The following is a 26,409-nucleotide window of genomic DNA, read 5'->3' as shown; positions in this document are numbered from 1 at the left end:
TTGTTGAATAAGATGCTGATTAAAAAAAAAACCAGAATGCAACCTTGGGTAAATCCCTTACCTTGAGCCTCAGTTTACTGAGCTGTCAAACGGGACTCCCACAACTATCTAGTAAGGATCCTGTTAGGGTTATACGAGCCGGATGGAAAGAGCAGTGAGTGTCTGGCACGTAGCAGCTACTGATAAACACTAGCTACTGCTTTACTTGAAGCCAAGCAGGCATTCCATAAGGAGTCCAAGCGGTATCGGTAGAGATCCTAAACGATCGAAATAAATTCACATACACTCAGATTGTTGACATGTTAGATCATAAAAATCTATATTCACCTGACGACACCATTACGTATGTGGACTCTTTTAAACATTTATTAAAAAAGCAAAATGTACGTTCATCTCAAATAGAACAGTTAAAAATGGTAAAGCAATACAAACAACTCAGCACTAGCAGCATCTGTCATCAGAGTTCCCGCCCTGGTCCTCCGGGTGGCCCGGCAAGCCCAGTGTTGTCTGAGCTTGGGGCTGCCCACACCTCCCTCCTCACGGTGCAGGCCAAACCATCCTTTATAAAGTTAACAATTTAAGGTTAAATAAGCTTAAATAAGGGTGTTAAATACAAGACTCTTCATCAAAGCCTCTGTACAAAGATCAATTTGGCATTGTACACGTGACCCGCGGGCTTACAGCATACGGGAGAGAGTTCGAGTAATAAGCAGGTTTATGTTTTTTTTCAGCACGGCGTTAACTATACAAAAGTGAGCTAAGGTTGAAGTGACTACTTAGTGAGCCATTTACAAGGCATATGTAGCTTTTTAAAAAAAATCAGAACACTGTTAATATTCAGGCACCGTTTGCTCCTGCAAATAAATAAGTCTCTAAAGTTACTGCATTCGAACGAGTGTTAAACACATCAGTGCTTTTGTATGTTCCCCGACGTAGCTTCCCCGACTACGGACGATGCCCCTTTCTTATTGCTATGATAACGTGGCTATGGAGAGAAATCTACTGTACATCCAAAAAAATAGAGCACCTTTAACATTAAAGTATACGTCTGATTACTTGTGTTCGTGTTTATTTTACAATACTAAAGCCGAAACTATGGTCAATTGCTTTAACATCTCTACAGGTCACCTGATACATAGGAAAGAACCCGACTGCCTTCCCACCTGAGGTAAGCCCCGCCACAGCACCGCTGACTCGAGTCCCAAGAGAAGGTCGAAGCCGACACCCGCGTTACATTCATCTCCACACGGAGTTACATTCATCTTCACGTTGGCGCCGCCGAGAAGGCCTTGCGCTCCCTCCTGCACGGTGATGGCGCTGGGCAGGGTGGGGCAGCAAAGACACTAGGCCCGGCTGAAAGCACAGTTACAAGCTGGACAGCGCCTTGCAGTCCCCTTGGGCGGTGGCCGGGACACGGGCTACGGCTTTTTGTCAATGGTGCTGAAGAACCACTCCGTGAACCTGCGCAGCTGGGCGGACGCCGCCCGCGACTCCTCCTGCAGACGCCGGTTGTGCTGCCGCAGGTGACACACCTCTGCCTGGAGGGCCGCCTTGTCCTGCTTCTCCTGGCGAGGACACAAGGACACAAACACACACGGTCACTGCGGCCCCCACGCTCGCCTCCTAAGCTGCAGTGCGCGGCCTAACCCTTAGATTTTACTGATTGATTTTTTGAGGGGAGACAGGGTTTGAGTTCCTGACAAGTGATTTGCCTGCTAGCGTTTGCTGCCAAAAACAAAGGGACACACATTCGTCCCATTCACCGCACTTTGCTCCCAATGGCAATCAGAGCCGCTGTTATATAGGAAGGTTATTAGTCACGGTAGAAATTGTCCTCTATCCAGAAAAGGGACACAACACTCAAAGACTAAAAGCAGTGCCTTGGACACACACAGCTGTAGGCCAACGTCCTTACTTGACCAAAACTGGAGTTCACGTAGCTGTTGGTCCTGGGTGTGTTTCTAGTAGGTGCCCAGGCCTTTCATTCCGCCCAAAAGCTTTCCTGTTACAGTGTATTTCCATAGTGACCTTCAAAGGCTGCCATTCAGAACTATATAAAAACAAGCTTTTTCAGAAGACTCACGTCTGGAGTTTGCAATGCTCAGTCAGGAAAACGTACAAGTTTCAGTCCCACATGCTAAAAGGGGTGTCTTGCCCCAAACAGGGACAGGGTCACTGTCAGGTCACAACAGCTGGTATCTTTTAATGAGCCCTAACTCGGCTGCTACACCTAGCAGATTCCGCGGTGGCAGTATGTCAGAGGGCTGCAGCCTCCTGAGGGACCCTTGCCACCCTTGGCAGGTCTTGCACCACTCTTGATGTTCGCTGCTACTTCCTGACCCTTTCGCAGGCCTCCCGGGACCACCTGCCTCACCACGCGGCTACCAGACACCAGTCCCAAGCGTGAGAACTGACTTCCCTGTGAGAGCAGTCTCAGTCCACCATGTCCGGACTTTCCTCAGTCACAAGAGGCTCACGGGGATACCCCTTCCCAATATGGCTCAGAACACCCCTCCGTCCCTGCTGAGACTCAGGTGCCCACCTCTCTTAAGACCCTTCACTCCCTTTATTGTGACAAAGGAACTCGTATTTTGTCACAGAAACCTAAACTTTCGACCTCTTTCCTAAAAGTCCTCTTCATCTTCATGCCATAAACGATTCTTCTCTCCCCTGAGGAGACGGCTTCTGAGGGTTGTTGTCCCACAGCCTGGAAAGCACAGGCCTGGGGGTCGGGCAGGGAACCATCTTGGCCCTCGCTGCCCCTCCTTGAACTTCCAGCTCCCCTGAGACGCATCACATTAGGCTATCATACTGCTCCCCTCCCCACTGCATGTCCCATCATTAACGGGAGGTTCCAGAACGTGGTTCACGTTTCTCTCCCCACCCCATCATGTCTGTTGATGACCCCAAATCCACACAGATGTCCACCCAATCCAGTCTTCCCATTACTTCCCCTCACGATCTCCCCCGATCCTGTCTCTCCATCACTTCCTCCCTCTGATCCTGAAACCCAGCCCTCCGGACCCAGGACTCCCAAGGCCATGTCCTGTACACCTTGGTGTCATGGACAACTGTTTAATTTCCTAAATGCTTCAAGGTCCCACTTCCTGACCACCACCTCTTTTTGAAAAACTAATGTCTCCAATATCCACTCCTCCAATAGTCCAATGATTGTCTAATCCACCAACCTTGCCTTATTTTCATTGTCCATCAACACCCCCTGCAGTGACAATATTCCCCTTCACCCAGCTTAGATGCTGGGTCCCTTCGTTTAATCACATCCTATAGACACTCCAGGGTCCTTGTCTCACCCCTGGTCTTAATTTCCTGTCTAAACTCTAATATTGGTTAACTTCAACCCTCCGACCAATTTACAGCTGCAGCTGGAGACAGGGTGACCAGCCACCCCAGCTTGCCTGGACTTTGCAGATTCCAGCTCGGAAACCTCATCTCTCTCCCAGACAAACTAGGACAGTTATTCTTCTGAGCTGGAGAAAACACAACTCCGCTGAAAGATACCGCTTTCCCTTAGGCTGCAGACTCGGCTGTACCTCCAGCTGCGCTTGGCAATCCTAGTGGACACCCCTGGTCCTTTCAGCCCCTGCCTACACTTGTCCTCTGCGCTTCCGCCTCTCATGCTACTTCCCACCGCTCACTCCGCTCATGCTGGAAGAAAGAAACAAGGGGACTCTGTCACCTGATCTGTCTGGACTACGTGTGTGGATGTATGTATGCATAGGTGCACGTGTGTGCACACAGGCACACATGTCACACACAGCACACAAGTGTGCACACAAAGGCACACATGTCACACACAGCACACAAGTGTGCACACACAGGCACACATGCCACACAGCACACATGCGCACACACAGGCACACATGTCACACACAGCACACACATCACAGGGCACACATGTGTGCACAGGTACATGTGTGCACACAGGTCCACACGTGCACACGTGTGCACACACAGGCACACGTGTCACACACAGCACACACATGTGCACACAGGCACACATGCCACACAGAACACACATGTGTGTGCACACAGGCACACGTGTCACACACAGATGCACACAGGTGTGCACACACACATACAGAAGCGTGCACGTGTACACACGCATGCTCTGCTCTGGCACCAACTCAGGCATGACCCTCTCGCTTCACCCTCACCACTCTTTCCTTCCCGGCAAACTCATTTCATCAGCAGTGACACCTGCTCTAATTTCTCCCTTCTTCAACGGACAAAACCACGATGTAAGAAAACCAGGGGAGGGTAAGAAAACCCTGCCATGTCACCTTCCCATTGCCCATCACCCCCAGCTGCTGCACTCCACGCCACGTCCTGGGACAGCACGACGCCCTCCGGCACAGTGCTGGGGACACAGGCGCTCAGCACGTGAATTCCTTCCTTTCCTTTGAGGACTGACCTCGCTCACACACACTGCTGTGAGGCGAGAAGCCCCGGCACTCACGAGACGACCTGGTGGGAGTGCCGCAGCTTGGGGAGACCAGGCTTTCTGGCAGCAGCTAACTCCTCTCAGGTCAGCTCACAACGGGCAGTGTGACCCACACCGGCTGCGTGGCTGCCTCACTGTCAAGACTGGCCACGTGGAGGGCTCACCCGCATGTAGTCATGTCTACTGGGCTCCCTCTACAATGAAATCTACAATGAAATCTATTAGCTGTGGACAGAAAACAGAATTTCACCTCAGGAGACTGTTTTCATTTATTGTTGGGTACTAAGGAGGGCAGCTTTTCCCCGAGTCACTTTATTTTTATTTCTAGTAGTTAGAAGGGGTTGACTGTGTACGAGAAAGAGTTCTGAGAATGGATTTCGAGGAGGTCGATTGCTTTACCTTCCGAAGGTCAGTCTGCAGCTGCCGAAGAATCAACTCCAGCTGATTGACTTTGCCGGTCAGTGTTGATGGCGACCGCTCCCTGCAAATCAGGACAGTTAGGAAGACGCCAGCCCACGGCACCCAAGACATTGCATTCAGAGGTTTTGTTGGTAAAATTTTCACTTAAAACTTTATTTCATGTGTTTAGAGCCCGGCAGGAAATGACTACTATTACGTCTGATCTGGAGTGGACAGACGGCTGCCGTGGTGGAAAAGCCCTCCAGGGTCTCTGTTGCTTTAAAACAAGGATTCAGAAGCTCTCTAGGCATATACGTTGTTAAGAAAACAAAAGGTAGATGACCTCAGTGAGTGTAGCCAACTGGGACTCGGTAAATCCAAATGAAGTTGGGAAGCAAAACATAGATTCGATTCCCCCAATTTGCTTTTCCCTGTCATTACCAAGGTAACTGTGCAGTTAATGTAACTGCAGTACATAGAGAAGTTGGAATGAGGAATGGATAGCACAGATAAAAACTATCTAGTCCATGGGCGATAAGCACGTCAAGAACACAGGAAAGAGATGGCTCGTTCTTGACACACTCGGTGTGTAGAAGGTGTGAGGCTGGGTGAAGACCAGGTTCTGGCAGGAAATGTGGCCTGGGCAGGTCAGTATGCTCGGCCTGGCAGGTGGCAGGCTGGTGGGTGCTGGCACAGTAATCAGGCAGCAGACACGACCCCAGTGAGCCTCAGCACCGTGGGCACGGGGCCACACATCCCGGCAGGCAGGACCCACCCACAGAGCAGAGCTGCTCAGCGCCATCCACCCACAGGATGGGAGCGGGTCAGTCCCACTCAGTCCCTTTCCTGGGTTCTGGAGGACTAGGGGAAGGCGCATGTGGCAGTGGTCCCCTGGCTTCCCAGGGTCAGCTGATCCCTGTCAGTCACAGGGGCCCTGGGCAGCAGAAGGTGGGGGCCCACAGGGGCTCACATACCCAGCTGTGTCCAGGAAATCTTTGCCACTGCCTGGATCGACACACAACGGCAACTCCTGGGCCCCTTCCAAGCCCTGTCGGTGCTGCATGTCTGTCAAGGTGCAGAAGGAGGATACTCTCTGGTCTAGGGAGGGAGACACACAGAAGGAAGGTTTCGTGACAGCTCCAAGGCAATAGCTCCTTGTGGAAATGAATTTAGCAATTAAATAAAACCTCCCAGCCCCCAAGTCCGTTATTGCCCGTTTTAAACAAAACAAAGAAAAACAAACTCAGGCAGACAGAAAGCATTCAGATTGGCTGTCCTGGGCTGGATGGCATCGCACATCACAGCCATGGGGACAATTAGCAGATACTGGATTTGCTGGAGCCAATTTGCTTTCTTCTCCCCACATCGCAACAAATGCCAGAGCTGCAGGTGGTGTATGAAGTCACGGTGCTGGACGATGACTTGGCTGACCTACAGGGGCAAGGGGACGGCCTCTCAATCTTTCCCCAAACCCAAGGGCCAGGACACACAACCCCGGGCGTGCCCAACCCTCTGAGCGCGAGTCACCATGCAGACGTGCAGACACATGAAACAGAAACAAAAGGTCACGGACTATCAAGAGCCCCGATCGGCCCCGACAATCACCTAGGTAGGGTGTGTGGTGGCAGAGCAGCGCAAGTTCTTCATCTGAGTCAAGACCTGAAATAAGATTTAGAATTTTCCTGTGAACACTTATATCTTTGTGCACTTGAGAGCTTCTGGGGCCCACCTAGGGCCCAAGTAACGGGGTTCCTGTGAAATGCAGCTTGTGTCCACTTGTACATGCGTGTCTGCGCATATGTTTATGTGTTCTGCTAAACCAAGGAGCCCAAGAGCCTAATGAGGCAATGCCAGACACTGTGGTTCCATTACACGTCTCGTGTGGATGCATGGCTGTTGTGTGCAGCAGAGATAAGTGCATGCCACGTGGACACATGCCAATCCAACAGTAAGACTACGTGACCACTGTGGGTTGGCTTAAAGGACCCACTCTGTGAACAGAAAGATAGTGGTGGTGACAGATGAGCTCCGTAATCCCACTAGAAACCTGCAGAGGACGATCTGATAGGCAAGCAGTAACCATGAGCAGTGTGACTCCCCTGCTTTATTGGAGCACGGGGCCACTTCTCTTCTTCGCACCAGTACCTCACAGTCAATGATTCGAGAGCTAGGCAGGAAAGGGAATATAATATTCTTCTAAATCAGCACCGATTGGCCCAGCTCTGGTCCAGAAATGCTGACTGGCTGCAGAAAGAAGTCCTGCTTTTGACGAGGTGGGGGTGAGAGCGAGGATACGTTAATTACCCACTCCCCCACCCCTGCAGCCTCTCCCCTTGGTGCCTGAGCACGAGGACGCACCTACAGTTGGAATCCGAGGGCTACGGCAGGTGTATTAGTGCTGCGATGTCTTTTTCATATGATTTGATTAATGGCTGAGAAATTGCACTGGGGTCTGCATCAGGGGGACTTTGTTCTTAATTTATCCCACTGTCTCCTCTGGCTGCTGGGCACGTTTCCTAGCGAGACTACCTGCTTGTCTGGTTTACAGAGGGTCACCCACTGCCCGTTAATTAGAAAGAATGGTGATGGGGGCGGCTGCCAGGGGCACAGGAGGGAAACCAGGCTGGAACACCGGGGCACCGGGCTGGAAGTGCCATCAGAGCCCGTGCCCGCTGGACGCTGTGCTGAGAGCGCATGCACGTTCTCCGGCCACGCATGCACTCTGTCACATCGTGGCAGAAGTGTCCTTCCACTAACACGTCTGTAATGCTTTAAGGATGTCCTCCACACCTCAAATCTTCTCCAAGATGACAAACATCCCTGAGAGACCATCATGTTGTCAATTTGGTTTTTGCATATGGTGAAATAACTAGTAATTAAGGTTCATAGCATAAAGTGGGCACTGCCTCCTTCTACACATAATGTGATGTAGCTGGCAGAGGTGGGGGGCAGGGATGATGGGGTATCCTGCTGTGGGGGAGGTGGGGAGGGTGGGGCTGCTGAGACTCCAAGATAATCCTCTGCTCTGTGACAGCCCCACGTAAGGGAACATCACACACACACACACACACACACACACACACAAACAGCCGATGTATTTTTATTCCACCATGAGTTCATCTTCTGACAAAAAAGGAATGTCAAAAGAGGATAGATAAAAAGTTTTTCTTACTTTTTAAAAGAGTTCCACTGACTCATCCATATTTTATGCAAACCAGTGATAATTCAGTTCCTAACTTTCTAATATATTTGAGTCTGATGGTCCAGTGTAACTATATGGAAGAACACATGTTAGTTTGCTTCATCTATTTTTACCTTAATTCATAAAATATCCACATATTTGACATAAACAGAACTTGCTACTGGCAGCTGTTCAAACATTCCTTGGGGACAAACAGGCCCTACTGGTCAGGTGGCCAGAAGCCGATGTAATGTAATGTCACAAAGAAGGTTTCATGTTGGATCCGAAAAGCTGGGAGGTGGAAATGCAAACAGAATACAGCCTGATTTGGTGCAGACACTAAACTGCTCTGTGACATGGCCCATCTTGGGGACCGTTTCCAGTGGAGGCTGTATTCCTCCCAGCTTATTTCTGTGATGACAAATACTCAATAACTAACATGTCATTACTGACATGAAACCAAAAGGCACGGCACAGCTGTAAGGAAAGAAAGGGGTGGGTGTACGGACCTCACAGAAACAGCTCCCACACTCCACAGAGACCCCCGTTTTTCCCGGTGCAAGTCAGTCGGCTAAGGGGACGGGGGACCAGTCATGGCCTGCATGTGAAACAATCAATCCCTTTAAATAATATTTGTTAAAAACCTTGTTTCAATGTCAGCTTCTTATGTGAGAGCATTTAGCGCTAAAAAGAGGACGAGCAGTCAGCAGGCTATCCCACACCGAGCTAGAGCTGAGATGGCAAAACAGCTGCTGGCAGAGCTGCCAGGACCCAGCCAGGCTGCTGGGGCGCCAGCCGCGGCCCGGATCCAGCGGCTGAGCGCCCTGAACAGCTGGTCGTATCTGCCCAGGGTGAGGGACAGGAGAGCACATGTGCCAGGACTCGTAAGGAGAGGCTGCAGACCTACGTGCACAGATAAAAAGCTGTTCCGGTATGTCTTTGCCACAATTACAAATGAAAGAAATGCTGGAATTTTGTAAGTACCTTTAGGAAATTAAAGGTCTGACTCTGACAACTGGGCCTATCAAATTATAGAAAGAGGACTTAAGTGACTATCAGGAAAGAAAGAAAAAAAGGCTACACTGCTCTTTAAATGTAAAATGCTTTGGTTTAGGGCTTGTGCAGCCTGTTGAAGAAAGGTAATGAATGATTCAGAATCTGCCTCTGAGTAATGAACACAGAAAGTTCTGGAATTATTCTTCATTTAACATATAACCATTGCTCTTTACCTGAAACAACTGTTTTACTTTTGAGATAATTTAAGTCCATTTACTGTATTAACTTTGCATTTTTCATCTAAGTAGCCAGCATTTTTCGTTTCTATTTTTAAATTAATTGTTACCTTAGGAGTTACACAGTGTTGCATTTTTTCTCCTTGTATACACATAATATACACACACTCTCTCACATACAAACTTCATTAGTAGTTAAATATCAATAACTTTAACAACTTTTATCAACTTTAAGGTGAAGCTTCACAACTGAAATAATTCTCATCACAAAAATACATGCTTATTATGCTCTGTTTAAGAAATCAAGGGTATATAGAACACAAATTAAAAGGATAAACTTCCATTTTTTCCGGAAAATACACTTATGTGGAATATTTCATTCCCCTAGTGATGCCTGATAATGAGTCGGGGACTCTGCCTGTCTGGCACACAGAAGCTCACGCATGAGCTCACACACATACACACGCCTGGGAAGGTGGCAGTAATACCACCAAGCGAAGGAACTGCCACCCAGATTGGAGGGGAGGACTTCTGTGGTGTGTGGGGCGTTGAAATCCAATGTCCGATCACCAGTTTGTAAATTTACCTTGTAAGCCTGTTTTCGCTCAAAACATCATCTATTCCACAAATGTTCGACACACCAACTGCCTACTTGTGGTGTTTTGCTAAATGAGAACTCCGTTAGACCCTAGGACTTTTCAAGAGACTCCACTTCCCTCCTGCCTCACTGTTGGACCCACAGCTGCCTCTGTAGTTGGGTGTGTTCCCTTGACCAGACTCGAGGGGAAGGGAACCTAGTGCACATATGGCTCTTGGTACACCTACACCTGCCTCATTCTCCACAACGGAGGAAAGAATGAGCATTACCAGGTGGCAAAGTGACGCTCGCAGGCATGACACTGACCATCACGTCTGTTTAGGAGTTCTGATATGCAAAGGGCCACCTCCCGCCCCCAGCAAACAAAAGAACAGCACACGTTAAAACAAACTTGACCCGCGACTCCGCTAGTTCTCACACTCCCAGGAAATGGGGGCCAGAAGCATGGGCTCTGATGAGGACGGCATCCTGCACTTGACTTACCTTCTCCCTCAGAGACCGCTGAAGGAGTTCCCAAGTTTCTGACATTAGTTTTTTGGGTAGAGTTTGGTTATCTATCTACTCACTTGTTCATTTTTTAGTAATGCTGCGTAGTATTTCTCTCGTGGAAGCTTTTTTCTTCTTTTGCATAATTTCCAGTAAGCAAGTTTCCAGGAATTAGATTTCTGGTCAAAGGGCGGGGACATATTTTGGCTCTAGCTACATGTTGTCATATTGCAGGGAAAAAAGATGAATCATTTTATAATCTTTATGATGATACTAGCTGTATTCTTCATAGCTTCCCAGAGCTGTTGGATCATTTTTCATATTCAAAAGAGGTGAGCTGGTAACTCACTATTGGTAAAATCTGCAGGTGGGGTTGAATGTTTCACAAGGACTTACTTGCTTGCGAGTCTCGTTCTGTGAACAGTGCATCCACACGCCTTGACCACCTGTGTACCAGGGATTTGGTGCCTTTTGCTAGTTAAGTTCCTTCATTCACTTGAGATATCCTGGTTTTATCCATCACATTTATTACACATCTTTCCTCATATTCTCATATTTCCCTTTTGATTTTAATGTTCTCTTTCAGGTTCATAAGAGATCTAAATATTTAAATACTTTTATTTGGTCATATAACGTTTTGTATGTTTCCATTACTCCATAATTAAAGCATGACCATGCTTCCAAAATGGTAATCTTCCGTTCTTTTTCTAGAAGTGACTTCAATAATTCCTAAATCCAAAGAGAGTACATAAATTCCCTCCCCATTGAACTCTTTAAATATATTCAGATTTTGGTCTGGCCTCTTTATTTTTCTTCAAAAGGACTCATTTATATTGTTTGAATCATCATTATACTGTTTTAACTATTATTATTATTGATTCATAATAGACTTTTGTTGAACATTGTTCATCTATTTTCCAAATGGATGCAAGTAAGCTCTTTTAGATATTTGAATTGAAATTGTACTAAATATACAAATTAATTCAGGAAGGACTGTCATCTTTACTGTAAGCTTTCTGTCCACTCCGATCCTTACATATATTAGGACTTCTCAGTTATTAAAGTGTTCTTTTGAGTTTTCTCATTATAATTCTAATGATGGCTTAATTCCCCAAGAATTCATCATTTGATCTTGGTGCATCTCAGGCGTCCTTTATTACTGTAACAGTGAAGACTGTCTGAGAGACAGCTGTGTGCACGTGCTACCCCTGAAGTCCACGCTGGCCCTGTGATCTGCTTTGTCCAACACAATGTGGTGGATAGAATGTCCTGGGTCTTGAGAAATCATGTAACTTCTGCTTTTGTTCACCTGACTCCTAAAGTCACAAGAGAAGAAGCAGCATTACTGTGCTGGAGACAGAAATCCATCCAGACACAGACACAAGCGAAGCTGCCTAAATGTTCCGGTCCTTCTGCCTCCAGTGGAAGAGCTGCTGCGCTGACCCCAGCTGATAGGATGGGCAGAGCTGCTGGCCGAACCCAACCAACCCCAGAATCAGGAGACTTAATAAATTGTTGTACTTTTTAGCTATAAACTTTGGGGTGGTCTGTTACACAGAAATAAGCAACTGAAAAAATTAATAATGCCTTGAAATGATGCTTATAAATATAGAAAATATATTTTTAAATATCTTACCTAGTTACTTTATTTTACAATCTCTAATGATTTCCTTTTGGTCTTTCATATTTTCTCGATATAGAAGCACATCCATAAATACTTATTTACCTCCAAAATCTATTCATTTTTCCTTTGCATTCCTTGTTCAAATGTCAAGGATTCCAGTACAAAATTAAACGACGTAGTCTCAAAGGGTATCCTTATTTGATTTCTGGATTTAAGGGATATGCTTGTAAACATTTTTCCATTAATTGTTATATAACTACTAGGAATAAACTAGATATTTTTTGTTAGGCTTTGAAGGTATCTCTCAAATCTTAATTTTTATTAGAAATAGGTCCTAATTATATTATATATATCCTTTTTGTGAAATTGATATAACTTTTATTACTTCATCTACTATAACTTATAATTAAATGTTTTTTTATTAAACCAGCTAAACTCTTGCCAACAACAATGAATAATCTTTTAAATGTACTACTAAATTTCATCTACATTTTCTCACATCAATATTAATGACCAAGATTGTCTTATGATTTTTTTTTGTGTGTGTGTTATTAGGAAAGAATCCTATTATGTAATAAAGCTATTTCTGAAGTTAAAGAAAAATTTATACAAGGGCATCATTATTCTTTGAAACTCTGAAGACAATTAACTGTAAACTTAGTTTCAGGTAACATTCTTAGACAATTTTCAATGCCCTCCATGCTTTGACCTGTGACTGTTTTTTCATGATCCCTTCCCCCACTTCTTTCAGGAAGTGTCCAATTACCTTACTTACCAGATTTATTCCTATATAGCTGCTAGACGTCCCTTAGCAACTTTTTTTAAATCTCTCTGTGTATTGTTAATGCTAATGTCCTTTCTCATTTCTAATATTATTCCCTTGTACTTTTCATGTTTTGATCAAATTTATATTGGTTTATCCATATTCAAAGAAAATTGATCACTGATTTTTTTATTTATAAATTGCACTAAAATCTCACTTCTCAGTTTTTTAAAAAATTATTTGAATTTCTTTCCTTTCACAGATTTTGTAGAATATTTTAGAAGTACAGTTAATTAATTTTCATGTTTCTTTCAAATTTAAATAAATATTTCTGAAACAATACATTTTGTTTAAAGACTACTCTCTGGCTGTGGTCCAAAGATTTTAATAGGCACCGTGTTTTCCCGAAAATAAGACCTAGCCAGACCATCAGCTCTAATGCGTCTTTTGGAGCAAAAATTAATATAAGACCGGGTCTTATATTATGTTAGATAAGACCCGGTCTTACATTACCGTAAAACAAGACCGGGTCTTATATTATATTATGTTAGATAAGACCCGGTCTTACATTACAGTAAAACAAGACCGGGTCTTATATTAATTTTTGCTCCAAAAGACGCATTAGAGCTGATGGTCCGGCTAGGTCTTATTGTCGGGGAAACATGGTAGATCTTTCTCATTATCATTAAGTGGAAAAGAAAAAGTGCTCATATGTTCCTTAGTACTTCCTAGCACAACTATTAGAGAAATATTTAATATTTTCCAAATGGTTAGTTTTTTGCTTGTGCGTTCTTCTTTTTCTTATTTAATCCTATTGTCACCGCCTTGTGCTCAGAAACGAGGTACGGGATGCTTGTCCTGTTTGATGTCCGTGCACAAGATGGCTGAGGGCACTCACTCCCAGAACACTGTCCGCCTTATGTTCTCTGCACCAACAGAGTTTAAACAGAGTTGAGCATTCACGGGGCAGAGGGACGAGGAGCCTTTGCTCTATTCTTGAATGACACAGGAAAACCTAGATTCTCAAACTCACAGGTCCAGTGTCAATTTAGCTCTTAGACGAATACATCAGAAGCTGAAGCGTGGAGCGTAAATGAGGTTGACCAGTGGTGCTGGTGGTGGTGTTGAGGCATGCCGGCCTGGATGAAGTGTAGCACAGGCTTTATGGGGTCCATCCTGCAAGCCTGTTTTCCGCTCTACTGACTACTTATGTCACAATCATGGGCACAGCGTTATTCCACAGAGGTCTGAGCTCAGTAAGGGGTCCTGAACGGCCTTTCTTAGTTTGTGACACCTTAACAGGCACATAAGGATTTACTTGGACTATCTTTATATGGTGTTTAGTCTAGCTCAGAAATGGCTCTGAGAACTTGTACAAAGAGATCAAGTCACAAGCAGGGCAAGGGGGTTAGTATCTAGGTGAAGACAGTTCTCTTGAAAGTTCTATGGTGACTGATCACACCCAGTCACCACCAGGCCACCCAGAGTGAAGCTGACTCTGAGTCCAGGGTCTGGAGTTGCAAACTTACAACTGAATTTTCCTGAGCTGACTACTGTCTCAAGGTGTTATGCTACCCCACAGAGTGGCACAGAAAATTACTGAAATTTTTCAACACGACATTAACTCTCTCTGTATTTTCTGTACACATTGTCTGGAAACTTCTGCAAGGTAGGTTTGCCTGCCCAGGCAAACAGCTTCCCAGTCTTTGTGTTTCGCTGAGCTGCCCATGTGCCTGCGGCACTGGCTAGCGGAGTTCGCACATCATGCTTTTCCTCCTTTGTCCAGGGGTGCCCACTGCCAGCTGCACTTGAACTTCAGCTCAGAAATACTCTCAGATGAACAGAATGGGAGGTTTAGGACTGAAAGAAGCCTTCTAGGCATTTTGGAAATGGTCTTCAGTTTATAGACGGGAAGACTGCAGCCCCAAGCAATGAAGCAGGTCCTCAGGGGACTGCTGCACGTTTAGTGCTGCCACCACGTATGTGTGTCAGGGTAGTTAAGTGACCTGTCCAAAGCCCACGTCCCAGCAGCAGAGCGGAGATCACAGCCAGAACGCCGGGTTGATAGTTCAGTCCTGGTGTGTGTGCCATTTTTCTCACCCTCTCACTTGCCCGCCAGCTCCCTGAAAAGATGCGCTTCATAGCAGCAATTTTATTCTGAAGGGGTGGAAGGAACCAAGCAAAGACACAAACAGGGATAGATATAGAGATTAGCTGATAAATCTTGTTTTAAACCTAAAAAATGAGCGCAACTTCAAAAGGATCTCAGAGATTAACACCTAGGCTGTGAGCAGGGAGAGCTCCCGGCTGCACAGCACCGTGTGTACTTAATACCTACCTAGTCCCCTGTACCAGCTCTTATGTTTGTTATCTGGGCATGTGCTTGATAACGATAAGATAAAGAAAATCAGCAAGCTTCCCATGAGAAACTCGTTACCCAATAAGAAGAGACAGACAGACTAATGGACGTCACGTGGGAAGCACTGTGCAAGCACGTAGGCACTGGGGGGCACCCAGCCAATGCTCTTAGGCTCTCCTGGGGCAGCAGGAGAGCACAGTGTATAAAGAACATGCCAGAGAAAATCCAGTACCTGCTGCCTGGGTGGCTTTGAACAGAGGAGCAGACAGCGTTCCCACCCTTCGGGGCTGGGCCACATCACATCTAGGGAGCCAGGAAAGAGCGTTTTCCTAACACACAACGACTTCGGTGGTATCAGGGAAGGAAGGCTGGGCGTTCTGAAGCTGCCTCGGGAACAAGGACTTTGTGAAGCAGCGAACCCAAAACCAGTCTCACTCGTTGTTACGGGAGCAGTAAGAGCCCGTTCATTCTGCAGAAACGTCCTAACAGAGCTTCCCTCTGTCTGTCACGGGAGCTGAGTGTCCCTCGTGCCTCGTGTCTGCGTTAACTGCAGAGTAGTCCCCCCCACGCATAGGCCCCCTCCAGCAGGGTAAGCTTGTGGGGGAGCAGTTACTGCAGCCACCCCCCACTTCTGCAGCAGCCTGACCTCAAAGCATAGCTACTGCTCCTGTGGGAGAATCCAATCGCATTTCCTGAAGCCTGGACATTGGGGCCAAGCGACCAGAGACTGAGAAGGTGAGTAAAGGGTGGGGGAGAGAGACGGGCTGCTCAGACGGCTGTCCTCACACATGGCCCTAGTAGAACGGCCCTGCCTCCTTTGTCAGTTGTACCATCACCCCAGGGGCAGGAGCTGTCATCGTACCAGGCGGCAAGAAGTCACCATCCCCGGTCACTGGCTGCACACCTACCCACATCTGAGGTCCTGAGCACGCAAGTGAAGCCAGCATCTTCCTTGTTTGCCCACCTTTACCTGAGAGCTGGAAAACGGAGCAGCTTCAATCTCCTAACATCTCAAAAGCAAACATGGTGGACGGTGGCACGGCGGCTGAAAGGGCCCTTAGAGGTCAGCTGGCCCAGCCACCCTCACCGACCACACCGTCAGAAGAGGACGCTGAGGCCCACGCCGGCAGGGGCAGATGGTCCCAGCGCCTTCCTTTCCTTCAAGTCACCAGACGCCCGGCCACGGGCATGTCCTGTCACAGCAGGCAGCTTCAAGCTCTGAAGGGCTCTGCTGTTATCTCCCCTCACCACGCTGGGAGGAAAGACATAATCTGCACCCTAAATATTCACCTCTGTGGTTCAGGTAAGAACACGGAAGTCCAAGAGGAAAAGTAACTTGCCCCAGGTCACAGCTGTGCCTGAACCGGAATACAGGTTTGGGATCCTTTGCCCATTTCACTAAAGGACATGGTCTCTCTAAGGAATCGTCCTGAGTCACAGCTCAAGCCTTCCCACCTCGTTTTCATCCTCACAGAGGAGATAGCACCCAAACGTTCCCCCAGACAGCCCGAGGACAGATGAGTGCCCCAGGTTGCTGCCCAGGCCCGGAGGCTGTGAGTCTTTACCTTCAAATGCACGCGCAGCGTCCACGAGGTGGGACCAATCTAAGCCCGTGCCCGCGTCCGGGAGGGGCATCAGGCCAGGGTCTGTGCACTTGGACTTGTCCGATAAGGACCCGTCGGAGAACCAGAACTCACCTAAATGAGACAAAACGGAGTCAGTCAGGTTGTAGCACAGGGCACCGGCTGCCTCCCCGTTTGCCCCGGAGGAGACCTTATGCTGCAGTTACCCCAACGGCACAAAGCTGGAAAAACGGAGGTCTGTAAAAATGCCACGACCTACAGACTCACTTAGAGGTCAGCCAGCCCCAAAGGCCGGGGTGGAAGGAGATTAGAATTGAGCCTTTGCACAGATGGGAACCTGGCAGAAGTTTCTCCAGGGCAGGCCTCTCTGACGCCACCCATCTGAGTCTGACCGCAGGACACTGTCCTGCCTACTCCAGGGGTGACAGTCCCCCTTCTAAAGAGTGTCCCAAGCTTCTGTCGTATAGAGGGTTGGCACAATCTCTCTCTAAACAGGAAGTCTGACAAGCGTGCTGCAAAAGAGTTATCTAAGCTGAGCACCCAAATTAGAGATGCCTCAAATATCAGTTTATTATAAAAATGCAGGAAGACTAACTTTGTTTCCATTATTAACGAACAAGAAAGAGACAGCATTTTACATGCTATGCACAAAGACGGTGGCTGGATTGCTTTGCTGGCTTAACGGGGTGGCTACATCCTCGCTCAACCAGAATGTTCCATGGTCTTCCGCTGTCTGGACAAACGGGGCTTTTACAATTCTTTTTCTCTTTAAACTGTCATCACAGGACCTGAAGTGTTTCTGTCATTAACACTGGCTGTTAAGAGCCTATCTGCATCCAGGGACACATTTTCCAAAGGCTTCCACTGGACTTTCTCTTTCGTGCCTTTTCTGAACCTGCCTGGAATCTTGCATGCAGCTGCGTGTGAACACATCTGAGTAATGAGACCAATCAAAATAATGACCACCTGGCTGCCTGAACCTGCCATTGCGTTAAGTGAGGGACATAATTAACTGAATGCACCTGTAATTTTTGTTCCCACATCCTTTTGGGTCGCTGGGAAGTGCTGGCATCTGGACTGAGACAGCGCCTGTCATCTGGCCTTGGAGGGACACTAGAGTCCCCGCTCTTGACACCACTCCCATGCAGCTCTCAGCCGATCTCTAACAGATGCAGCTAGCCCAGTCAAACGGCTCTATTTTAAATACGGCCCCGCGCAGATGTGGTAATAGTCCACCAACCTCACCCCAGCCTCCGTTTCCAAGGGAACCCAGGGATGGATACCGGTTAGCACCATTCCCACCACTCTCTGCGAGTGCAGTGCTCAACTTCTTTGAAATAACCGCCACTCCTATGCGTTGTGTGTGATGTTTTCTGTCCACGTGCCCAGGGGTGAACTGGAGCCCAAGGAAGCAGCAAAGCTCGGGTGGGAGCAGGGTTCCGGGCAGTCCACTTTCAGTTTCCTCTCTGAAGCCCCCGCTGGCCCTCGGCAGAGGTGGGGCCAAACCCCTCCCAGGTCCTGGTCTGAGGCTCAGCCCCTGGGGCAGAAAGCAAAGGAAGCCCAGGGACCGGCAGTCCCTGGTGAGGCGCTTCCTTTGTGTCTCCAACACACCGGCTGCTTTACTTGGAGCTGGCTCTCATTAAGTAACCAGGTGGCAGTTACTTAAGGTCACTAACTCCCAGGTGAGGAGCTTCTTCAGGAATGGGGCAGGAGTGTGGGAGCCCTGGGAAGGGTGCGGGGCCGGGCAGGCTGGAACCCGGTGTGCACGGGCCCTGCCCTCGCCCTCCGCCATCCCACCAGGTACAATATTTGCACTAGGGGTAGAGTAAGTCATGGGTTCTGCCCTGGACGAGCCCAGTCCATAGCAGATGAACGCTAATGCTGCTGGTCTGGTGGGGTTTGGGTGAGGTGCGCACACCAAGCTGTCCCAGGGCACCGTGGCGCATAGCATGGCAGCCGTACCTAGACTGTTTCCTGAGTTGACAGGTGGGGAAGCAAAGATACCACCTGTCTTAGATACAAAGCCTGTTATTTCAAAAGCAGCTCTCCCCAAGTCACTGTTACCTCAGGAGCCCACGCTGCTTGTGTGGCCAATTCAGAAAATAAGTGACTCGTGGGTTCTGAGAAGCGGCTCAGGTCTTGCCCTCAGGCCCAGGACCTGGTTTCGTGGTTTCCTGTTCGTTTGTCCCACACCTGGAATCACAGTAACCACCTTCATGGACCCTGAGCTGGCTGTTGTCACAAAGGTGAGGAGCCTACCTGATAGGATTTCCTGGGTCAGATACCTAAGGTTTCACAATTACTCTCCAGAAAGCTCTGGACGTTTATTCAGAGGATATTGAGAACATTAAGAGAATGGAGTCCATCAAAACCCTGCCTCTGATGGCCCGTGCACACCTTCTGTAAAGCTGACCATAGCAAGCAAGGGTCACGCTCTGCTGGCTAGCAGCTCTTATCACCTGCACACACACCTGGGGTTGCAGCATCCCGTGTGAGCGCCACATTCTAAGGAGAAGACTGATTTGTTTATTCTAAAACTCCACTCTCCTGTTTTTAATTTCAAAGGGCATCCTTTGTGAGGTGCCTAGGTCTGAACTGTAGGACTTGGGGACACATAAGAGCTAATACTGTGTTTATCTTCCAATACTTAAGAGCTCTCATTAGTCTAGCCTCATAGGAAGATTTCCACCATTCCTGGGAGAGTTTTGATCCCCGTTCTACAAAAAAGAATCAGGAATTCTAAACATGTGATCGGAACCTACCAGTGAGTGGGGCTGAAGCCAGGTGTCCAGGTCAAAAAGGGAAAGGACACCATGAATGCTTTTCAGTATCACTGGTTATCTGCTCTGTGAACTCTGTGTCCACAGGGCCACTCCCCATTTCTTTTTCCCTCTGAGCCACTGAAGAAGTTTTATTCTCACCTCCGACAATAATGGAAGCAAATGCAGGCCCTGAAGGCCATGCAGAGCCATTTCGGAATCACGCTCACTTGTTCCACTGGGTCACATGTTCATACCTCCCAGGTGGAGACATAAAGATGTAGCAGATTTCAGCGACTTCACAGGAAATACTATGAATCATGACACGAAGCCCAGCCACAATGGGTTGGTCACGTATCTGTCTCACAAGGTTGGAGTAAGATCTTGATCTCACAAGGAGAAAGATTCCGAGAGGTTCATATTTGGGACATTTAGAAGCTAAGGACACCCGCACCAGAAGCCTGTGACCTAATAATGACAACAGAAAAGGTACAGCGACGAGGTCTGTGTGACGAGATGGACCTGTCACCCTCCCTCACACTAGCCTTTCTCCACTGGGCATGAGGCCTGTGAGTGTCTCCCAGGGGAGGGTTCTGGAAGACCCAGGGGAGAACATCACATGCTTCCTAGGAATGCTCGAGCTTTCATGTTGAAAAGAGCCTTCTGAGTTTTGCCTGGATCTATTTCTGCAGCTACTCAGCCGTCCAGTGTGAGAAGATTAGACAGAACCAACCCTCACTCCTAGTTTTAACGCACCGCGAAGTCTCTGAGCAGTGGAGAGAAACATCCGGGCAACCTGGGAAGCTCGCATGTCGCCCACACACAGCTGCGGGGCCTCAGCACCCACATTTCAGCCTGCGCGTTCCAGGTTCAGGCTGCCCACTACTGTCAGAGCGCTATGTCCTCACAGGGGCTCTGCTGGATGGCCAGGAACCACGAAAGTGAAGCACGGCTCATGTCCGTCTTGAGTCTGTGCAAGAGCTGGAGCTACACAAGTGAGTGTGGGAGTCCGAGGCCCTCCAGAGGTTGAACCCTCCTGGGCAGGGTAGAGGGAACCAGAAGTTGTGAGGGGAAGACACAGTAACACAAATGACTTCCGGCTCCTTGATATACATTTATTTGCCCACGAAACCTGGAGAATTTTTTCTGAGTCATTTGTAAAGTACAGAAATCGGAAAAGTCACATTGCCAAGTAAGAAGGTTTCATTAGAAACAGTGAACTGGAAGGGCCATGCTTACTGCTTTTCCTAGAGAACTGAACAGTGAACAGGAGTGAGACAGCTTGAGCCTGGAAAGCGAAGCGGCGCCTGCTGCCTGTTTCCAGGTGTGTCTTCTACTGTGAACAAACTAACGAGGACACAGCCCCTCAGTGGGCATGGATTAATAAACTGTGGCCCATCCAGACAATGGAATATTATTCAGCACTAAAAAGAAATGAGCATTATATACTTGTTGAAAGAAGCCAGTCAGAAAAAGCTACATCCTGTTTGATTCCAGCTAGATGACATTCTAGAAAAGGTAAAAGAAATAGACACAGCAAACACAGCAGTGGTCGCAGGGGGAAGGCGGGAGGGAGGGATGACGGGGTGGAGCTCAGAGGACGTTTAGGGCCGTGGGCCTATTCTGTGTGACACTGGCATGGTGGATACAAGTCATTAGACATTTGTCTGGACCACAGAATGTACACCACCAACAGTGACTCTAACAAAAACTGTGGACTTTGGGTGACAATGCTCTCTCAGTGTAGGTCATGGATTCTAACACATGCACCACTTTGGTGAGAAATGTTAACAGTGGTGGAGGCTGTGCGTGTGGGGCCGGGGTACATGGGACCTCTCTATGCTTTCTGCTAAACTTGGCTGTGAACCTAAAACTGCTCTAAAAATAGTTTCTTTAAAAATAAGTGAAGCTAGAAAAAAAAAACACATATTTTTCACATGGAAGCAAGCGAGGGGTAGAATGTACGAGCTACATTACTACATATGCCATAGAGTTCACATCACATTTTAAATGAAAAAAATAACATTTGCAAAAACCTAGTTGTATTGGTTTTACAAAAGCTTTTAAGAGGACATTAAAGTCACCTATTTACAATAAAAAGTAAAAACATTTATATTCGGGTATTCGAATATGTCTGCCTGACCTGTCCTATAGTTATGAAGGAGTTCAAAGGTTTCTTCAATTTAAGCAAATGAACCCTTTATAATAGGCAGGGTATTATGCTACTTAAAGAAATAGATTAAGAATTTTATGAGACAAGGTTCATTTCCAATTATGTTAAACATTAGAAACATTATTTGAACTTTTATTTCATTTAGCCCAAGATGTCTATGTGTTATTATGAAGTTTAAATTGGTTTTAAAAATAATACCATGATGGAAGTTAAAAAAAACCTGACAATGAAAACTCTTCTGATTAAATCCCCATTCTTTCTGTACAACAGAAACTAACTGAAAAAAGGAAATAAATCTAATGTAAAAAAATCATCTTTAAACACTGACACTTGAATGAGGTACTGACCTTACATAAAGATCAGGGATTTTAGGATGTTAAGAACTATCATCTAGAAAGTATCTAGTCAACCGGTGGCCCATACATTGGAGTAAATGGGACACAGAGAACAAGTGACAGCACAGGACACCCCGCCCAGGGGGAAGCCTGGTCCCTACGCCATCTCCTGACCCATCAGTCACCTGGCACGTGGTCAGAAGTTGAACTCAAGAAGAAACAGAGGGCGAGAAAGACAAACTTTTCTTGTTTCTCGCTGCCCACAAGAAAAATCTACCCTGCCCCGGCACCAGTTTTTTCTTTATAAAATCAGGTTTTAGACATTTTTTTCTTTATGGATGGAATAGCTGAGATATGGTATAAAGTTCACTATTTTACTTGATAAAAGTGTTTCATATAGGTTTTCCAATTTTCTTCAAAATTGGTAGTATTGCTTAAATTCTAAAAAATATCCACTCTCGGGCTTTAATCATATTAAAAAAAGAAAAAAGAACACACACCACCAAATGGTATATATTTTAAAGGTAAGCGAACCCCCCAAAGCTCCGCAGGAGACAAGGTGAAGGGCGGCAGGCAGGAGCCAGCCCCCCAACGCCCCAGCCCCGCAGTGGGGCGCCCCGCCCCGCCCCACTTACTTCGCAGGCTGCCCAGGCTGGGCGCGTGCGTCCGTGGGGGCCGCGCGCTGCGGTAGGGCGGCGTGGTGCTGAACAGCAGGTCGCCGGGCAGGGCCTGGTCCAGAACTGAACTTCGGGAACTGCCGAAGGAGGAGCCCCTGCGATGGCTGCATATACTCTCATCCGAGAGGGTGCGACACAGCGAGCGACGTGGGGACAGGTTCCCGTAAAACGAAAACTAGGGGTTTAAACGTGGAGAGGGGAGGGGGAAACAGACATTAAAGGCTGAAAGCATGGCGTTTACTGGACTAAAGCCGTGGGCTCACACAGCTCTGTGATCTGGCCGGAGTTTCCCCCAGGCAGGTGGGGTTGGCTCAGGCATGCTCCCCCACGCAGGCGTCACCTAGGTCACCTAGGCAAAGGTGCCCTTAACGGACTTGAATGATTTCCTCCCGTGACATTCTGTGAAATATTATCACGGAATTAGATGTGCAGTGCTTTATTAATTCTGAAATGTTAAATGGAACCTCCATAACCTTACAGCACTGGAATCGCCTGGAAATACAGACGGTTGCCATTTCAGGCGGCAGTTATTCAAAACCACACAGAGTGCTGGCTTGATTTTAATTTGAAATGACTACATTTTAATATTAGGCAATTTCTGTACCAGTCAACTGCATAGGAGATTCAATCTAATCTAAGTAATAAAACTCTTCTGAACACTGGCTTTCTAGGCCATACAAACAGGTTCAAGAAAAATTAAATCAGTAAAATGTTACTGTCTACTTTCTTTCAAGTACCACTCACTTTAATTCTAATAATTGATCATAAAGGCATACGTAAAGGCACCATTAAAATTACTGTGTGTTAAATCACATAGGGGTAAGGAAAGTCTTACTAAAGAAGCAAGTAGTCAAATACTCAAGAAAGACGAAATAAAATGTGAATTTCCAACTACTTCTGCACACTGAGCCACATTCCTTTTATATAAACAATCGTAAAAGCCAGAATGTTTGCATCAAACAAATATAGAACTGGCTATTTACATTTGTGAATGTAGCGAGACAGCTAAAAATATTTCTATTGTATATGTTCTTTCCATTCTGTCAAGTCTGTCCAACTGATGAATGAGAACTGCAATGTGGGGGACTACAAAGTTAAATTTATACCATGGAAAGGAGGTGGCTGGTCTTAGAAGGAAAAAAGAAAACGCACAGACTGTCAAGGAGAAGTCCATCCCGATGAAGAGAAAAGCTGCTTGCACTTGTACTTGCCCTTGGGTACAAGTATGTATCCACGCTCCTACGCGTGGCACAGGACTCGAGACAAGTTAAAAACAGAGTCCTTCTGGGATCCCCTCTTTGCAGGACCTGCCGGTGCTTCACAAAAGGTGACAGGCACATCAGAGTGAAGCGCTCTGAGGCAGTGTTGCATTAGAGCCTATTCCACATCCCACGCAGGCCAACTGCAGGGCTCTTCTAGTACAGGGAGGGCAGACGCCCGGGACTTGGTGTTCGCCCAATCACAGTCCAGTGGGTAAGGCCGGATATATTGTTCCTTGTTTTAAATTTGGACAAGAGAGAGCGCTGGATAAGAAGCGAGAAGATCTGGATTCCACCAAGTATTTATGTGAACTTCACATTTCAGCACTTGGGGCCTCAGTTATTTGCAAAAAGAGGAGACTGCGCTAAATTACCTGTGAGTCCCTTTTAATACTTTCCATTATTTAACAGAGTGGTTTAAGAGACTGTAATAATAATGACACTAAGCTGGTAAGAACAGTAAGTGACCTAACAATAGCCAGGGGTCTTGAACACGAGAGTGGCTGGTGAGACTAACGCAGGGCCTTTCCTTGTGATGGCTGCCCAGTTTTACACGGCACAGTCCAACTTCCAGCCTATGTATGATGCCCGGCAGGCAGTGCAATATCTAACTCCTGCCCACTTCTGGGACAGGATTACATCTGAGAGGGACAGCTTGGAGCAGAGGGTGGAGTTCTGGAGCAAAAGTTGGGTGGTGTGAATCTTAATAGCTTCTACTTCCGATCACCTGTTACGTCCAAGCACCATATGAGGCTCTGCCCGTGTTGTTTCTTATCTTGGCTACAACCCTGCAGTTCACTGATTATCTGACTCCTTTTTACAGAGGCGGACAAGGTACAAAGTCACATAGATGCTTGTTGTTGGAACTGGGCCTTTAGGCTAAGGCCTGCCAGACTCTAGCTCCCTCTATCCATGCTGCAAAGCTGCCCTTCCTAGCCTCTTCTAGGCTCGCTTTGCTTCTGGATAGAATAAACACTGAAAATGGCCAGCTGTGTGCAGAGATGTTGGTGGGATCGCCAGATAACACAGACTGGAATATTCTGGGAACCCTCAAGTCTCTTTAGACTTTCCTTTAGTGTTTCTAGAAGCTTCAAAGACCCCAAAAGCTGCTAACCTTTCTTCTCCCCTCCTCCACTAAGGGGCTGTCAGGAAGCATCAATTTCACGAAGTCTTCTTTTGACAGGACATGTTGAGTTTCTGAGACCGGGTCTTCCACCACTGTCTGATGCTGAGTTGCTGTGGACATTAGATCCATCTCACTGTACAGCCTGTTGGAACACACCAGAAGGGGGATTAGAAGCAGTGGTCAGCCTGTGTGTCAAGTGCCTGCAGTGTTAAGAATTCAAATCCCATAACCGGTTTCAACAACCACATACACATAAGCACAACTCTTAACTGTTAAGTCAGTTCACTTATGTGACATTTGCCCCAGATCTCCAAGTCTATTTGTGACATGAGCTCAACTGTCACAACTGTTAGATTTCTGAATAATTCAGAAACAAATCAGATCCCCAAAGCCCAGGATGAGAAAAAAATAGAGCCAGCTTTTAAAAGAAGGCTGTGCCTGTCCATTCCTATTCTGTGTCAGAAAACACAATTGCAATAATTCATCAGAGAGTATCCTATGTCCTTTGAGGGAACCCCTGTGCTGCTCAGAAATGAGAGAACCTTTCTCTTGTGGCCGGACAGCCCGCCGCACCCCGGGTCTCACCCAGGCATCACAGAGAGAGACCCCCGAGAGAGCCTAGAGTCTAACAGTAATCAATTCGGGCATGTGCCAAGCATGTTTTATTACCAGCAATTTCGCAAAGCTGTTTGGATAAATAAAGCAGCTGTCTCCCTTAATTATCAGTATATAAAAATGGATTTATGGACAACAAAAGACTGTCTAGCTGAATTGTTGTTTTCAGCTCTTTTCCATGGAGAAAACTGGGGAGTCGTTTCTAAAAGTTTTCCTCTAGAAATACAATCTGAGCAACCAAACGTTCCTGAAGACACAGTGAATTATCAGTGGTTGTCCTGGCAGTATTGTTAGTGAAGGTGAATGGTCTTTACTACATGACCTGAAACCTAAGGCTCTAGGAATCCATAGCCCAGGGCAGCAGGCAACAGAGGGTGACCTGCATGACGCTGTGTGTCACTGAGATGATTCTAGTTCAAAAGGAAGGCCATCTTGTCACAGTGTGACAGCTTACTAGGGAATGATCAGCATCAGGAACGCACACAGACATGCTCAAAATTAACCATGATTTCTCTGGAAGTCTCTATGGCTTTTGTTTGCTCCTGGGCCAGGTCTCGGATCTGGAAGCACCAGCAACATGACAAAACGAACCAACAGGGGCAGTGAAAGCAGCTTTTAAAGATGTTTAAAACATGACTGAAGATTTGGTTGGCTTGTGGGATGGTATGACATGAAAATGGGGACTCAAGAAGAACCCACGACCCTGGTGGGTTTGTACAAAAGCCACAGAGAGAAAGAACAATCGAGATTTGGTGAAGAGTGTCTCTGAGCAGCGCTC

The 26,409-nt window shown here is 47.0% G+C and overlaps 1 protein-coding gene across 6 annotated transcripts in view; it reads right to left on the bottom strand.

Annotated features, from left to right (window-relative positions):
* Window positions 1-344: 344 nt before the first annotated feature.
* SIPA1L2 (signal induced proliferation associated 1 like 2) overlaps window positions 345-26,409 on the bottom strand; it is a 206,995-nt gene continuing 180,930 nt past the window's right edge. For 5 of the 6 annotated variants that reach the window (XM_081038989.1, XM_081038988.1, XM_081038990.1 and 2 more), the window contains 7 exons: window positions 25,005-25,158; window positions 22,590-22,806; window positions 16,670-16,801; window positions 6,467-6,520; window positions 5,836-5,959; window positions 4,862-4,943; window positions 345-1,565 (listed from right to left, as the gene is read on the bottom strand). In XM_081038989.1, coding sequence (XP_080895115.1) covers window positions 1,419-1,565; window positions 4,862-4,943; window positions 5,836-5,959; window positions 6,467-6,520; window positions 16,670-16,801; window positions 22,590-22,806; window positions 25,005-25,158 — 910 coding nt within the window. In that variant the 3' untranslated portion in view covers window positions 345-1,418. The remainder of the gene's footprint in view (window positions 1,566-4,861; window positions 4,944-5,835; window positions 5,960-6,466; window positions 6,521-16,669; window positions 16,802-22,589; window positions 22,807-25,004; window positions 25,159-26,409) is intronic. The other variant, XM_081038993.1, reaches the window with a different exon arrangement.

Source organism: Rhinolophus hipposideros (assembly GCF_964194185.1).
Source record: "Rhinolophus hipposideros genome assembly, chromosome: 26".
Taxonomy (NCBI): domain Eukaryota; kingdom Metazoa; phylum Chordata; class Mammalia; order Chiroptera; family Rhinolophidae; genus Rhinolophus; species Rhinolophus hipposideros.
The sequence above is the reverse complement of the archived record's forward strand: the minus strand, read 5'-3'. Positions and strand labels throughout refer to the sequence as shown.